The sequence below is a fragment of the Anas acuta genome, chromosome 20 (assembly GCF_963932015.1).
Source record: "Anas acuta chromosome 20, bAnaAcu1.1, whole genome shotgun sequence".
NCBI classification, from domain to species: domain Eukaryota; kingdom Metazoa; phylum Chordata; class Aves; order Anseriformes; family Anatidae; genus Anas; species Anas acuta.
In genome coordinates, this window is record NC_088998.1 from 6794348 (window position 1) to 6810601 (window position 16254).

General features: G+C 57.0%; 1 protein-coding gene across 4 annotated transcripts in view; it reads left to right on the forward strand.

Moving 5' to 3' along the window:
* The window catches only part of RALGDS (ral guanine nucleotide dissociation stimulator), a 47011-nt gene that overhangs the window by 28508 nt on the left and 2249 nt on the right, over positions 1-16254 (forward strand). For 3 of the 4 annotated variants that reach the window (XM_068656855.1, XM_068656852.1, XM_068656851.1), the window contains exons 2-17: positions 10360-10470; positions 10946-11139; positions 11389-11463; positions 11628-11821; positions 12219-12340; positions 12465-12680; positions 12806-12909; positions 13211-13295; positions 13959-14036; positions 14135-14221; positions 14559-14591; positions 14820-14941; positions 15063-15158; positions 15293-15494; positions 15659-15985; positions 16124-16238. In XM_068656855.1, coding sequence (XP_068512956.1) covers positions 10360-10470; positions 10946-11139; positions 11389-11463; positions 11628-11821; positions 12219-12340; positions 12465-12680; positions 12806-12909; positions 13211-13295; positions 13959-14036; positions 14135-14221; positions 14559-14591; positions 14820-14941; positions 15063-15158; positions 15293-15494; positions 15659-15985; positions 16124-16238 — 2161 coding nt within the window. The remainder of the gene's footprint in view (positions 1-10359; positions 10471-10945; positions 11140-11388; positions 11464-11627; positions 11822-12218; positions 12341-12464; positions 12681-12805; positions 12910-13210; positions 13296-13958; positions 14037-14134; positions 14222-14558; positions 14592-14819; positions 14942-15062; positions 15159-15292; positions 15495-15658; positions 15986-16123; positions 16239-16254) is intronic. The other variant, XM_068656854.1, reaches the window with a different exon arrangement.

A 16254-nucleotide genomic window follows, 5' to 3' on the forward strand; every position in this document is an offset into this window, starting at 1 on the left:
GTTGTGGCGGGCGAGGGAGCACGCTGCAGCTGGGGGGAGGCCATCCATACACTGCTTTGTTTATCCTGTGCTCTTCCTGTGCACAGTGCCGGGTTAGACACAAGGGCAGCATCCTTGGCCTCCCCAAAACGTGTGTTGCTCGTCAGAGGCCTGCGGGACCTTCACTCTGCATCTGTGCGCTGAAAGATGAGCCTGGCGTGAATGCTCGTATGAGGAGGTGCTTGGTGCCTGAGAGAAACCGGCTGAGCATCACGCTGAAACCATATCGCAGCCTCTGTACAAGCCTGGAAGAGCTGTGGGTGGTGGAAGAAGAACCGAGTAGTTTGGCTCCTTAAATTGTCAGTTTCTTGTTCCTGTGCCACCACAGGGACTGACCACATGGTGCAGCCCTGACCCCCAGAGCCCATCCAGCTTGCACAGCACCTTCTGCAATACCGATGTGCCTGGACTTTGCTCCTGAGCCGTTAGGGAGCCCTCAGCTCTGGCACGAGTGATCCCAGCCGCTCCCCAGGGATCGGCTGGGGCCTGATAAGCGAGGGGCAGGAAGCAGGCGCTGCCTGACGAGCCGGCTCGGGGTGCTGCGGCTGGCCAACACTGAAGTGGCTGTGCTCACGCGTGTAATGCTGTGTTTGCAGAAGGGCTCTTGTGGAGTGGCCTTTTGTTCCTGTAACACCTGGCAGCAGCTCTCCCAGAGGCAGAAGTCCTTCCCAAATCTTGGCAGTGAGTTCATGCCGATCTGCCTCAGTGTGATGAAGTGGTGGCTGCAGCGCCCAGCACCGCCGCTCCTCTCCCTGCCTTTGGTTTGTTCGTGTTTATGACATGCAAACAATCCCTAAAGCCGACAGCTAGGGCTGCGTTTGTACAGGTTCCTATAGGGCACCACGTTTTTATTAGATAACCAGCGAGAGTTTAGCACACCTGATGGCCGGTAGTTACGTGACAGTGAAACACTGGGGGGGATGAAGCACCACAGAGGCACACACGTGGCCTGTTTATCTTGCATAGCTCGGTGGCACTGAGTTTGCTTTTGTTCCACCATCGGTATGTCAACAAGCCCTGCTATGGGATGGGGCAAGGTGTCCCCTGGCCCTGCACGCCAGGACCCTAGGCACTGCGGAGGCAGGATGGAGGTGGCTCCAGTTGCCAGACAGCAGGCCACGTCCTCAGAGCTGGCAGCAGAGGGAAAAAAAAATAATAAAAAGTTGTTTTGACTTGCAAACAGCACAGATTGGAGAGGAAAGTCATCAGAGGCAACTTAATCTGGAATGCTGAGGCATTATTTTTAGTGTGGCTTTTCTTTTTGCTAACCACACTTTAACAAACAGCAGCTGAGCCGAGGGCCTGTGTGGAGACCTGGTTTTGAAGGGCTTGCTACCCGTCTTACCAGAGCTGCTCTTCATGTCAGGGAGCAAAACCACAGTGTTTCCCTGCCCTTTGCAGTGGTCGTGTCTCCATGGTGACCCAAAAGCTGAGAGCCCTCACCTCTGAGGTTGGTGTTTTGGTTGTGAAATGATGTGTGCTGGGCTCGGGTTGCTCTAGGTCTGGCTTCGGCTCAGGAAACCATCCGGCAGCCACACTGGGCAGGGCACAGCACGCAGCCCAAGGCTGCTGGTGGCCATCTCGCTGGGATTTCTGATTTTCTGGATGGCACAGGCTGCGAGATCCCATCCCAGAGCTGCAGTGGGAGCTGGCACTGGGACAGCCGGGGCTGGGCTCCCTCGCAGCTCATGCTCGGCGGTGACTCAGAGCACAGCCATGGCGCGCTGTGGGCGTCACACAAAGTGCTCCTTCCCTCGGCTGCTTCGTTGGGGTGGCACCCCACAAAACCCCTCTCTCCCAGTCCTTATTTCCACAGATTTCAGCACATTCCCCTGCAAAAGTTGTCTCTAAGAGGAGGGGAATGCTCGAGGCTTGATGACCCAGCTTGGTCCGGGCAATGTCACGTGAAAGGAGCTGGGGCAGGAATGTGGGTGCTGCCTCCCACTTTGCGCTGACGCTGTCCCACTGTCATTTTGTGAGTCAACTTTTTGGTTGGATTTGTCCCAAAAACTCATTTTGAAACATTCTGAAGCAGAGGGCAAGCCATGGGGATGCTCAGCCCTAGTACCAGGCATCCATCCAGCCCAGGACAGCAGACAAGCCCCGCGAGGCCCATGCTGGCTCACCCAGTGCTGCATGCAGCACAGCGAGGCTTTGGTGTAGTTTTGTCACAAAAAAAAGCTTTGTGATGTGAGGGAATGACTACCTGTAAGGGGAGGGTAGATGGGAAAGTGGAATAACCCTGCGTGAAGCTGCCCGCTCTCTCCCGGGCACCCCCTACATTTTGGGTAACGCTGACAGAGGGTTTGCTGCTGCAGGTCCCTCTCTGGCTGATGCTCAGACAGGGTCAGCTGCAGGAGTCGCATTTACAGGCATAGGGATATGGGTCCTAGTAACTAGGGAGAGAATTGGGGCTGGGGGGGACTCATCCCACCCCAGACACCCGCCTTTCTCCTGCCACAGCCTCTCTGGATGTGAAGGATCCGGCACACCCAGCTCCCGGGGCAGGGCTCGGGTCCAAGCCTCTCTGCTTGGGCTCCCGGAGTGCATGTTCAGGCACTTGACACCAGCTAGTTTTTTTTTTTTCTTTCCAGTTGTTTTCTCTCCAAAGGTGCCAATTAAAATTAAACTCTCAGTTGCTTCAGCTGTGGAAATCAGACCAACTTAGTTGACTTAGCATCCTGACTGCAGGCCCCCCAGGTGTCGGCTTGTTGACTCCTGCCTCTGTACCTGCTTATATAGCACCTACTGCCTCGTTGACACCTAGTTAAGTAATGCTCTGAAGCTGAGATTTTCTTGATTACAAGGCAAAAGCGCTTGCTCTTCTCCCTTCCAGCTTCCCACAGGCAGCAAAGCAGCCGCAGGGAGGGGAAGAGGTGGCAGGGAGCCATCCGAGGGCAAAATGTCCCCCGCTCAGCCCCATGGCAGCCCTTCCTGGAGCAAAGGGGTGGCCAGAAGCCCACAGCTGGGATGTGGAGGGGGCTGCGGGTGGCAGGAGGAGGCTGGGACCAGCCGGGGTCAGCCTGCGGCTCTGCAGCAAATGGAGGCACCCGACGTCACGCCGGCCGGGGTGGGAGTCGGGTGCGAGGGGCACGGCCAGCGAACAAAGGCTCGCTTTTATTCCTTTCACCAGCAGCCCCTCGCTGCTGCCTCCCTGCCCTGGATTGTTCGTGCGTTTTCTCTGCTTCAGCTGTTTACTGGGTCACCCCGCTGCGGACGCACGCACAAAGAGCGAGCCATCCGCTGAGGCCATCCCCGTGCCACCAGCACCGCGAGCCCCTCTGCGGCCCCGGGAGCACAGTGGTGGCATTGAGCCGGGCTGGGAGAGCTCCTGGGCCTGCCCTGCTGTGGGGCTGGGGGCATTGGGAGCCTCCCCCCACCTCCCAGGCATCCTCCTCCAGGATTTCGGGGCTGGGGGGGTCTGGGCTTGTCGTTCTGGGCGATCCTGCCCACGCTTCGATCACACCAGCTTCGGTGGAGTGAACCTAAGTCGACGTAGGCCAGTGTAAACACATGGGTGGACACATTCACTTCACGAGGGCTTATTTTGGTGCAGTTTATCTACGCTAAGGAGGTGTCTGAGCTGAATCGAAATGAACCTTGCTCATTAAATTAAAGCGAGGGGTTGCAGCGCAGTTACCGCAAGCCAGACGGCAGCCAGACAGCTGTGGGTTTTGGGCAGCCTCCAGTTTGTCCACCCCAATCTGTGCATCTTTGAGATGACAGAAAGATAAGACTACTTTTTTTTTTCTTTTTTTTTTTTTTTCCCCCATTGCAAGCCACAGCTGATAAGTGAGTGCACAGGCAGCTATGTACAGGTTATCCAGGCTGCTCGGGAACAGCGTGGGCAAAACTCCAGCCCCAGCTGTGCACTTCCTTCGTGCAGGTCACCCACGTGGTGGGGGCAAGGGGAGGTTTGGCCAAAGAAGCTGGTTTTAGGGCAATTGATGCTGTTTAAAATGAAATTTTTGGCTGGCTAGACTGGCACATAGGCTGCAAGCTGAGAGCAGGAGAATGTTTATTGAAGGCTTTGTGTTTCTGGGAATGTAAAGACTTTTGGGAACTCGCTAGCTTGAAAATGCTGATATATGCAAGGGACAAAGTGTTTCCCTGGAAATGCAGCGACAAACAGATCTGTGTGTCCTGTGCTGGTCCTGAAGTCAGAAATATACTGGTGAACGTGTGTGAAGGCATAATTGAAAGCTCAGCAGTGAGCATCCCAGTGAATTGCGAGGTCTGTCAGCTCCAACGCGGACCCAGGCGCTTCCCCTTGGCTGCCACGCCGCAGTTCTTGCTGACGCAGAGGTAGCACACTTGGTGCGAAGGGCCCCGTTCCAGCATTGGAATCAACAGGGTACTACAAAGACAGGTAGGCTTAACTGTCTTCTCTTTGGGACACACACACCCTGTTCTCTTCACATTTGAAGGAGGCATAACAGGGCTATCATGTTGCATGAGACCTACAGGTGCTACTGTAGACAAAAAAATGCATTTCAGTTTTGGAGCTCGTTTCTGTGACGTTCCTTGCAGATTTCTCCGTTCCACCTCGGTGAAATACAGACCTTTTGTTCCAAGCCAAAATGACTTACCGTGAACCACTTGATCTTTATTTACTCTTACAGAGCAATAGGCATTAATTTTTTATACACCAGTTGTCACCAGCCACGTGGTGCTGGTTTCACTTCCAGTAATTGCCCTCCGGGTGAGTCCGTAGCGGAGCGGTGGCTCTGCAGGCACAGGCCAGCTGCGTCCCTCGTAAGCAAGGCTGGCCGGGTAGGCGTTGGCGCTGAGCGGGGATGCTGCAGAAGCGCACACCAAAGTGATCACGAACGCAAAGCAAAGCAATGTGGAGCAAGAGCTGGAACTGCTGCGTCAGCCGGATCCTTTTTCCATGAACTTAGAGAGGAAGCAAAACCTGCTGCTCTCAGTTTTCTGCTCCGCTTCAGCAGCCGGCGAAGGGAGCCCTTCCTGGCACATCCCTGGGTGGGAGGCACGAGGGGAGTCCTGCTCTAGGGGCAGCCTAGGCTGGGCTTTTGCTTAGGATGCAGCTGCCTGGAGGTGTTGGTGGTCTTTGTGTGCTCCAGGGTGTAAGGAATGCAGGGTCTGGAGCGACACCGCCAGCCACCTGTGGTGTCTCTGGCACTGCCAGCGATAGACATGGCTTGCTTTTCCCAGGGGAGTCCCCAGAGCAAGGCCGATCTCCTGCAGCCTTCAGAGGTTGGCAGGGATGCAGTGGGCACGCAGCATTTTTCCAGGTCCCATTCTCGACTTCCAGACCATAAAAAGAGCGAAAAAGTTTCGATGTGTGGGAAGGCTCGGAGTTTTCTCTGAAAGCAAAACAAACGCAAACGGGGGAGGAATCCAGTGTATCTGCTCTGTCTCGTTTCTGGACCCAAGCACTGAGCTCCTAATCCTCGCTCCAGCCACTGACTCACTGCGTGCGAGTCACAAGACGCCTTTGTACCAGATCCTCCAGCCGCTGCTTTCTCTTCTTCCTAAGCCACACGGGCGGAGACGGCTGCCTTTGAATATCCTCCCCAAGCACGCGGGGTTACGGACACAGGCACCACCAGCAGGATCAGGCCTGCCCTGTCTCAAACAGTGCCCTCGGGCAGGCCCTGATGGAAGAGGTGCCAAAGCCTCCTGCGAGGCAGATGGGGGTGACACGTCCCCACCGCCACCCATCCCTGCCTGGGGGTGCCAGGGGGGGATTTATGGCCCCCGGCTGCTCCCCGTGGTTGCTGGCTGCAGCTGCCCCTGCTTAAACACCTGAAGCGGAGCAGAAGCAGAGCTGAGCGTGTCAGGGAGCCTCGGCTGCGGAGCCAAGCAGCTGATGGGTGAGAACAGGCCCTCAGCTGTTGCCACTGTCCTGGTATCCTGGCAAAAACACCCCCTTTTCACAGCGGGTTTAAGTTTAGCTTCTGGCCCTTTTTCTATTCTTTTCCTGTTTCCCCCTCTGTCATTATTTTTTCATGGGCTGTTGGAAGCGTTCCTGGTCTGAAGTGGCTCAGAGGAGGCAGGAAGGAAGGCGGAGAGTGTCGAAAACCCGAAGAAGAAAACACATCCATCTGCTGAGCACCCCAGCGCTGCAGCTCCGTGCGGGGCAGGGGCCGGGATTCGAGCGCCATCAGCAGAGATGTGATACAGCACAGGGGGAGAGGAACGGCCTGGGATCGAGCTGGGGTGCTGGCTGGAGACAGCCGTGACACCCAGCAAAGCTTGGTCACTGCTGGGGGGGTGTTTGGGAGCTCCTGGCCTCGATGGGGCTGCTGATCCAAAGCACGTGCCAGGGGTGACCATCAGCACTGGGCACATTTCCTTTCCCCAAGCACAGGGAGGTTCAGTGCTGCCTCTGGGTGGTCTCTGCAGCCTTCCTGAGCACAGCTGGGGAAAGGAAACCGAGGAGCAGAAGGGCTGACCCTGACCGGCAGAGCCCTGGGGGAAACATCAGCCCTGGGGGGGGTTTTGCCTGGAAGTCCCCGCCAGGCAGAGTTTTGTAGGGTGTTGTGCTGCGTGCGCTTATTTTGGGCGAGCAGGACAGAGGGCACTTCTGCTTCTGCGGTCTGTGTCTGTGGTTCACGGAACTCAAGTTGTTTTCCTTTCACTAGATGAAGGTGGATATTTTTTTTTCTAATTTCCTTTTACATAACGCCGTGCATTTTCGTTTACATAAGAGGCCCCAAAGTTACCGCCGTGCGTTGCATGGGTTCAGGATCTGCTCCCCAGGGTGAAACAAAAGTGAACTTGGGGCTTGTGTAAACTGTGGAGGACGTGGTCCTGGGTTTCTTTCGTTTCTGGAAGTGCCAATTTCCCATTGCTGGTGGGAAGGCATTACTGTGAGAAGGGACTGGAGACTGCAAAGTCCAAACCCGTTGTATCACCTGCAGAACACACATTTTGCGTTGCCCAGCTGAAAGGGAGCAGAGTAACATGAACATCTTGATCTTTAAACCAGCTGTTGTTCAGGGAGCATCAGTAAAAGCACTTTAAGCAGTCTTGTCTCATCCGTGTGTGCTGAAATTAATACCTTTTCCCACTAACAGTTCATTATTCTGTGCCTTTGGAGGCCAATGCACTAAGCCATGGCACGTGGGACCAGTGCTGTGAAGACCTGGTAATTGTTGGCTAATTGTGCGTGATGTGCAGGAATGTTGTCACAGTTAATCCTGTGCTGGGCTCCTGTCTTACTAAACCCACCTTTGTGATTTATCTCAATGCTTTCTAGAATGCAGTTTCCTAGCCAATATGTTCCTTGCAGTTGGGATTTTGCATTTTTCTCCCCTTCGGCTGATGAGAAGGGGCAAAGGCAGGTTCCCTGCTGCCCTGTGCCTTGTCCCTGACGCTGCAGCCCTTCTTCCAGGCTTGCTTGGCTAAATCCTAGAGCTCGTTATTAAACCTCCGTGTGAAGACGTGGGGTTCAGCGCCGTGCTGTGTACCAGAACATGCGCCCGGGAGTGGAAGAGTTGATTGCACGGAGCAGGAATTCCTCCCTGGTGTAGTCACCAAGGCTTTGAAGTCAGGTCCGGAGCTCCCCACTGCTCCCGCAGCCCAGGGCTATCCACGGCTCCAAGAGGCGGTCTCTGAAACCAGGCAAGCCATCTGGCGCGGCCTCCAGTTTCATATTTCAGGGGATGAACTCCTGCCGAGTTCACTTACGGCTGCTTTTTTGCAAAAGCTTCCAGCTCTCGCAGAATTTTGTCCCATTCCCCCGCCGTTCAACACGCGAAGGGTTCTCCCGTGCCCCCATCTGAGCAGGAGCAGGGCTGCGTGCCGAGAGGGAGAAACTGGGGGCTCTTTTGAGACCGTTCTGGGGACGTTTCTCTTTGGTTGACTTGCTGCAAGTCCTACAGGGAGCTGGTGCGAGTGGCAGGCAGGATTTCAGAGCCGTCGGTGCCCATCCCATAACTATAAGCCCTGGCTGGGGGTTCTGGGCTCTGCCAGCCCTGCCTCTGGTCCCACATCTTCCCACGTGCAAAGGGAGAGCTGTGGGTTAGGAGCAGGTGCCGAGGTGGGGCTGCCCTGGCTGTGTCCTGCTGCTGCTTTTTGCTCCGTTAGTTTTTAACGAGCATGTGCCGAATGCGCAATCAGCATCTCGGAGAAAGAGCAGGAGGAAAGAGGAAGCTCACGCAGAATATAAATAACCAAATTTTAAAATGTACCAGTGTAGCAGCTCGCCCAGCTCTTGGCATGAGCCTAGCTGGAAACCGCTCGGAAGCTGCGTTCTGTGCGTGTGGTTTGCAAAGGGGGAACTTCAGGGGACATCGCACGAGTCAGCAAGACAGAAAATGAATGAATCCGACAGTCTCAAATATAGGAAGGAAACGAAATTTGCTTCTACGCACATTAAAATTAGGTGCACCCTCTGCACGTGACATGAAATACAAGAGTGGAAACCCTTGCGTTTGTGGCAAGAGTTTCCACTGGAGTTGCACAGCAGCTGCCAGTGATTCATGCATTGATCCCGGGACATTTTGTCCTCTCCTATGATTTGATTTCTTTATTAATTTAATTGCATCTCAACAAGCATCTGGTTTTGGATGGCTCTTTGTGTCTGGGGTTTATAACTGCCTAGCCAAATATCTTTTTGGAGTTAGGCTGTGTAGGGGTCTGGTCCTGCTGGAGCCGGAGCTCTCCTCCATCCCAAACTGGGAAGTTTCCAAAGCTTTTCCTTCTGTATGTTGGAAACAGCTTCCACAGAGGGAAGACAGACATCCTGGTCGGCATGGGATCGAGTTGGGTTGGCGTGGGATCGCTCCAAGTGCCTGGTGTGGATGTGGGGCTGCAGTGGTGTCGACAGAGCTCTTTTGGGGTCGTGCCGGTCCCCCTGGTTCCCTGCTAAGGCGAAGCAGCTTGTGGGGTCGGGAGCAGCTCACCTGGCCCAGGAGCACCTCACTGCTCTCACCTTCATGTCTGATGGCACGGGTGGCCACTCTGGCAGGGCTCTCAGCAGCCCAGAGTCTTGCTGAGACAAGAGGGAGATAGGGAGATATGCAGGAAGGCTCAGGGCACACCTTGCTGGTGGGTGAGTGCGTTTCGCTCTGGAAATTCAGGCCTGTCTATACCTGAAAGCACATTTCTGCTGTAACTTATCCCAGAGCACGGAGGAAGATGGATGCAGGCATCCAGGATTTCTGTCTGTCTCTGCGTGGGTCGGTTGGATGGGTTCGGGTGTTCACAGCTGCAGTTAGGAGCCTCGTGGCACCTCTGAGCTTCAGCAAGCCAAACGCCTTGGCATGAAGTGAGAAGAGCAGGTTCAGTAGCAAGTGAGAAAGAAGTCCAATAACCCTGTCCTGAGGGATTCTCTGTCCTCATTCATTACAGCTGTGAGTAAGAGGCTCTTTCAAGTTTTCCCCTTGCTCTCTGAGCTGGTTGTGATTCTCTGCCTTAATTCCTCGCTAATAACAAGCGTTTGACGTGAGCACAGGGCGGTAATAACACGGCGATCGCTGCTGTGATGATAAAGGACGGTGATGAGGAGCAGGTTAGAGCAGGCTTGGATCTGTCTGCTCAGGTTGTGCTTGGTGCTTTCTGCTCAGCATCTCCTGAGATGTGCGGCATCGACTGGAGCCGTGGTCCTCGTGTCCACGGGGAGCGGTTTGGGACGTGGGGTTTCGTGCCCTGCAGGCTGCAGGGGAAGCTGTGGGCTGGCCCCTGAGTGTGGTCACCTCCCCCTGCTCAGGAGGGAGGGAGATCCCCGCTGAGGGATCTGCAGAAATCCTCTCAGGGAGGCGCTGATTCAGCAGAGCATGGTGGGGAGAAGGCTGGGCCAAGTCTGGGGGGGTCTCCACATCCCCAGAGCAGAAACGAGAGCCTCGTGGCTGGGTCAGGATGTGACCCGGGGGTGCAGCAACCTGTCTGTTTGTCCCTGAGGCCACCCCACTGCTACTCACTGGGGTTTTCCCCCAGATTTGAGCTTCCCTCTTGAGTTTCTGCCCAGTGTGCATGGCCAACGCTGCCTGGAAATGATGGGCAGTTTGGTTTCACGGTCATTATTTGCTATCCATGGTGCAAAATGGCTTGCGAGTGCTTGAGGTGCTTGGGGGGCAGATTACCAAGATTATATCCAGAGCCAGCAGCAATGTCACCTTACTGCCCGTAAGGCCACAGGGAGGGAGACAGCCGGGACACAGAGGTTTGGCTCTGCCTGGGTGCGGGCTCTGGGTCCAGCTGCCCCAAAGGGCTGGTGCTGCCGGCTTTGGGTTTGTGAGCGGACAAGCAAAATCCCTTTGGCTTGCCAGGACGCCCTGTACGGGCTCACAAGAGCACCTCTGCCACCTGTTACCCTCCTTATCTCATGGTGTATCGTATTGTCTCACGCAGAGCTCCACACAGGAGATCGGAGAAGAGCTGGAGGATGGTGTGATCTACAGCATATCGCTCCGGAAGGTGCAGCTCCATCACACGGCCAACAAAGGGCAGCGGTGGCTGGGGGTAAGTTGGGGCTCGGCCAGCATTGCTCTATGGGGTGTTTTGTGATGTTTCCCTGCCAGACACGGTGATCTGATCTGGGGGCTTGGCAGGGTCCATACCAGCCCGCATCCTGCCCTCTTCTTGTGCCCCTGGATGCTCCTGGTCTGGGAGCTCCTTCCCAGCCTTATCCCTAAATGAGGTATTCATCTGCGAGAGGGGGCCTGGGAGCACCGCTGTCCTCTGCCCCATGGGAAAAAGGATTGAGGGAAACAATCTGAAGCCTCGTTTTGCAAAATGGGGCAACCCTGATTTGCATCTGGATTTTAGCAACCCTGGGGCTTCCCTGTCCCCAAACCCCATCAGGGGGCCCCAGGCACTGCAGGGATCCCTGCCCCAGCTGAGACCCGAACAGCTCTTGCTGAGCTGATGGGACCACGTCGTGCTTGCATGTGTCTGTTTCATCCAGCCCACTGACTCGTGCTCCTTGTCCTGGCAGTTTGAGAACGAGTCGGCCTTAAACCTCTACGAGACGTGTAAGGTGCGGACGATAAAGGCTGGGACCTTGGAGAAGCTGGTGGAGTACCTGGTCTCGGCCTTCAAGGGCAATGACTCCACCTACGTCACCATCTTCCTGTGCACGTACCGGGCCTTCGCCACCACCAAGCAAGTGCTGGACCTGCTGCTCAACAGGTGAGGCTGCCCCGTGCCCCAAAATGCAGTTGGGGGTGGCTGATGCCCGAGCCCCTTCGGCCAGGAGAGCTCCAGCATCTTCTGCCACACGGTGGAGGTCTGATGGGCTTCTCCCAGCCCCATCAGCACGAAGGTTTTGGGGTGGGTTGAGGAGGAAATGCTCATCCTGGTCCCCGGGGGAAGATGTGGAGGGAGAAGAGGCAGAGCTGAGTGCAGGACCCTCACTGTCTCCTCACTGTGCCCTGCCAGGTATGGCAAGCTCCACGCGCAGGCGAACGGGGACCACGCCAGGCATGTTGTGGATGAGAGGATGGAGCTGAAGAAGTAAGTCTGACCATGCTGCGGGTCACCCAGAGACAGGGGGCTCTGCCGATGGCCCTGTGGCTCATGCATGGAGGCATGCGATGTCCCACGGGCCCGTGGGTGCACACGGGTACCTCGTGGCACCCGATTCTCACACGGGCCTGCCCGCGTTCCTCTCCTTGCAGCACCATCTCCTCCATCCTGGGCGCCTGGCTGGACCAATACTCGGAGGACTTCCGCAAGCCCCCGGACTTCGCCTGCCTCAAGCAGCTCATCTCCTACGTGCGCCACAACATCCCCGGCTCGGACCTAGAGCGCCGAGCCCGCATCCTGCTGGCCCAGTTCCAGCAGCAGGAGCAGAGCGAGACCGAAGCAGAAGGTGGGATGGAGGTTCCCTGCTCACCGGGGTGTTTGGGGCTGCAGGGAGAGCAGTACTGGTTAGCACTGAGGGTCTCCAGAGCCTTTGGTCTCACCACATGGCTAAAACCCCTGTAAACACTGCCTGCGTTTACATGGAGACACACCGGGAAGCTAATCCAGCTGAACTAGAGGTGGTATTTCTAAGGGGATTAGTTAATCTGCCTTTAATCCTTCGTGGACGTTGGTATCCAGGTTGAAAATGCCCGTCCTTCTACCTGGGCCTAGTTTATTTGAGCAGACGGAGATTAGGAGCTCTGAGGTGGGCTGTGGGTGTCTGCAGGGGCTGGCATGGGATGTGGGGTGGTGCTGAGCTCGTGGCCGCCCTGCGGTGCTCAGCTTCTTGCCGTTTCTCACAGCTGTGGAGCACGGCGGCTGCACGTTCCAGCTGGTGGAGGAGAACGGGGTCGGGGACGGGAAGTCGGATTTCCTCTCCTTCTCCCCAGAGATGGTGGCGGAACAGTTCACGCTGATGGATGCTGTGAGTACTCACTCAGAAGGTGCTCTGCCCGCCTGCTGCTCCGGGCACAAGCCTGCCACGCTCCCTTGCTCCTGGCTGCCTCTTTTCCCAAAAAAAAACACTTCTCCATCCTCTTGTCTTCCAGGAGCTGTTTAAGAAAGTGGTGCCTTACCACTGCCTGGGCTGCATCTGGTCGCAGCGAGACAAGAAAGGCAAAGAGCACCTGGCACCCACCATCCGTGCCACGGTCTCGCAGTTCAATAGCGTGGCCAACTGCGTCATCGCCACGTGTCTCGGAGACCGGTCCCTGAAGCCGCAGCAGAGGGCTAAAGTGGTGGAGCGGTGGATCGAAGTGGCTCGGGTAGGACAGCACCATCCTGCTCGCCTCCTGCCCCTGCCCAGAGCTGGGGTTTGGCAGTCTGGGCATTGCAGCAGGTCCCTTGGCTTTGTTTTTTTTTAACATGGGGTCCCTTTGTCTGTCCCCAGGAGTGCCGCCTCCTGAAGAACTTCTCCTCCCTCCGAGCCATCCTCTCGGCTCTGCAGTGCAACGCTGTTCACCGGCTGAAGAAAACGTGGGACGAGGTCCTGCGGTGAGTAGCGACTGCTGTGGTCCTGCTGGGAGGTCTCAGGGGAGGTTGTGCTGCTGTTGTGGCTCTTTAATGCATGGAGGGGATCACTGCAGCTCTGGCTTTGCCCAGAACCCAGGGATCTAAGGAGGAAATAAAAGCAGCATTGCCTGCTTCTCCTTTCCATCCAAAACACCCTGGGATAACCTCAGACAGCAAGGCTTGCTGGAGCTGCGAGCTTTGCTGGGGTCATTTGGGTGAGCAGAAGAGAGCCCGAGGAAGCGTGGCACCGTTGCTGACTTCCCCCTGTGTTTCCCCCGAGCAGGGAGAGCTTCCGCACCTTCCACGAGCTCTCGGAGATCTTCTCTGACGAGAACAACCACTCCCTGAGCCGGGAGCTTCTCATTAAGGTACGGGGAAGCGGGCACCCACATCGCTGTACGTCTGACACGGAGTTAGGCTGATGCTGGCAGAAATCTCCACGTTGCTCCAGCTGCCAGCCCTGGCGGAGCTGCTGGGGCTGCAGGCAGGGGGTTTGGAGCAGGCTGGGCTTTCTGCTTCTCCACCCAAAAGTCGTCATTGCCTGAAGCGCTCAGAGCAATTTAGCCAGCAGAGATAAGCAGTGGGATATGATCCTGTGCACCAGATGACGGCTGCTCCCCAGAGGCAGCTGCGTTTGAGCAGCCTGGTGCAAAGGGCAGAGCTCTCGGGAGGCCTCTTGGTTTAAGGTTGGGCTGTGGGGTCTGTGAAAGGCTGCAGCCCCGGCGTCCTTCCCGCAGCTTTCCAGCCTCGCTGCAGATTGGGGCTGAGATCACACAAAACACAAAAGGGAACAAAACATCCCATTGAGGAGCTGTTTATACAGAGGGCTGGAAATGGGAGCAGCCTTTCCTATTCACTGAGGCTCTCCTCCCTGTTTGCCATGGAAAAGCTCAGCCTTTCTTTCCTCCTTTTCCCCTCATTCCTCTTAACCTCCACCAGCAAATTCCACCAGTAAAAGGGGTGTGAACTTTAGCTCCTCTCTTGTAATGGTTTCCCACCCGCGCTGATCCCCACCTCTCCCCACCACCCAGGAGGGCACGTCCAAATTCGCCACCTTGGAGATCAACCCCAAGAGGGCTCAGAAGCGGCAGCAGCAGCAGCGAGAGATGGTGAGTGGGGCACGGCCCTTCCCATGTCCCCTTCCTGGTGGCTCTGTGGGCTGGGCTCAGCTCTTCTCTGACCCCGGCTGTCCCTTGCTGTCCCCCAGGGCGTGATGCAGGGCACCATTCCTTATCTCGGCACCTTCCTAACAGACCTGGTGATGCTCGACACCGCCATGAAGGATTTCCTGGACGTACGTACCTCCGTCCCTATCCTCCAACCCCTCTCCTTCCTCCACCCAGGCATCCCCACAGCCTGGAGTGGAAAATGGGGGCGGTTCCCCGTACATCTCACTCTGCCCCACTGTGTGTCCTATATCCAACGCTTCCCCCTGTGTCCTATATCCAGTGCTGCCCCCTGTGCATCCCATACCCAGCGCTGCCCCTGTGCCTCCATTCCCTGGCCGTTCTCGCACTGCCCCTTGGCGGGCACAGCCCGCACTGCAACGGCTCCAAGCTGGGCAGGCAGAGAGGGCTGGGAGCAATTCTCCTTCCCCTGCTTCCCACTGACCTCTGTTCCTTCTTTTCCAGGGAGGGCTGATCAACTTTGAGAAGAGAAGGAAGGTGAGAGCTTCACCGTGGCATGGGCACAGCTGGGTGGAGGGAGGAGGCTGGCTTTGTGCAAGCCTGGGCTCTGCGGGTCTCTTTGGGGTCGATCTCTCTTTTTCTTTGCTGTGGTGTTCTTCATTTTTGGGGGGGGGAGATCTCTGTGCACAGGGCTGAGCTTTTTAGGGGTGTGTGTGTGCGCTGAGGCTGGCAAACATCCATTCTGACTGCCTCCGTTGGCTGCAGGAGTTTGAAGTCATCGCTCAGATCAAGCTGCTTCAGTCGGCCTGCAACAACTACAGCTTCACGCAGGAGGACCACTTCGTGGACTGGTTCCACAGCCTGGAGCGGCTCAGCGAGGCCGAGAGGTGAGCACGAGCGGGGCCGAGCTGCTGCTGCTGCACAGGGAAGCCCCTGGCTCATCGCCTGCAGCTCTGCAGCCCTCACCTTGCCCCAGCGAGCTGCAGCCTTCCTCTCCTCTCCCCCCAGCTACGGGTTGTCGTGTGAGATCGAGCCGCTGTCGGAGTCAGCCAGCAACACGCTGAAGGCCAAGAAGAACACGGGCATCATCAAGCGATGGAGCGAGTGAGTCCGCTTGTCCCGGCGGGATGCGGGGCAGAGGCGGGTGCCAAGGCCATCCCCACGGTGGCCGCAGTGGTGCTGGGCCATCCTTTCCTCATCCCGCTCCCTTCTCACCCTGCCCCTGTCCCTCCTGGCAGCCGGCAGCCGCCGAGCAGCGAGCCCTGTGCCAGCGGCAGCTCCCACTCCAAGTCCTTCGACCAGCTCAAGTGCGGGCAGTACCTGTGCAGCGGGGACGCCACCGACTCGGTCAGCGTCACCTCTGCCGGCTCCAGCAGCTCGGACGTGGAGGAGATCAACATCAGCTTCATCCCCGAGTCCCCTGACTGCCAGGAGAAGAAGGTACGGGGCAGCTCATGGGGAGGCAGGCGTGCCCTTCACGTGGGGACAGCCCTTAGCCTGCTTTGGGGCTGGGGGCCTCGGCGTGGCGGGGTCTCACGCCTCCGGTGGCTGTACGTCCTCTGCTGGCGCAGGGCAGTGAGATCCCTCTGGCCTCCCTTCCCCAGCACTCGTACACCCCGTCTGTGGCTGATGGAGAAGCTAAAACCACTGTGTCCTCCGCATCCCCTCTCCTCCCTGCCCTCCAGTTCTGGGAATCCACCTCCCTTTCCTCCCTGGACACGTCGGGCATCGGCTCGGGCTCCAGCAGTGCCTCGTCCTCCTCCGTCTCCTCCACGCCGGTGACGGCCTCCCGTACCCACAAGCGCTCGGTCTCTGGCATCTCCAGCTACTCGTCCCTCTCGCTGCCCCTCTACAACCAGCAGGTCGACGACTGCTGCATCATCCGCGTCAGCCTGGCCGTGGACAACGGCAACATGTACAAGAGCATCCTGGTGAGCAGCGGGGAATTTGGGTGGGGGGGGAGCTCGCCGCGCTTGGACGCGGGCATGTCCCACACTGGGAGGAGACGGAGGCAGGAGGTTTTGCAGCGTTTTGTCCCCTCTTTGGTTAATAATGCTCTGTGCCTGCAGGTCACAAGCCAGGATAAGACCCCGGTGGTTATTCGCAAGGCCATGGCCAAACACAACTTGGACGGGGACCGGCCTGAAGACTACGAGCTCGTTCAGATCATCTCGGAGGAGAGAGGTGCGTACCGGGGTGC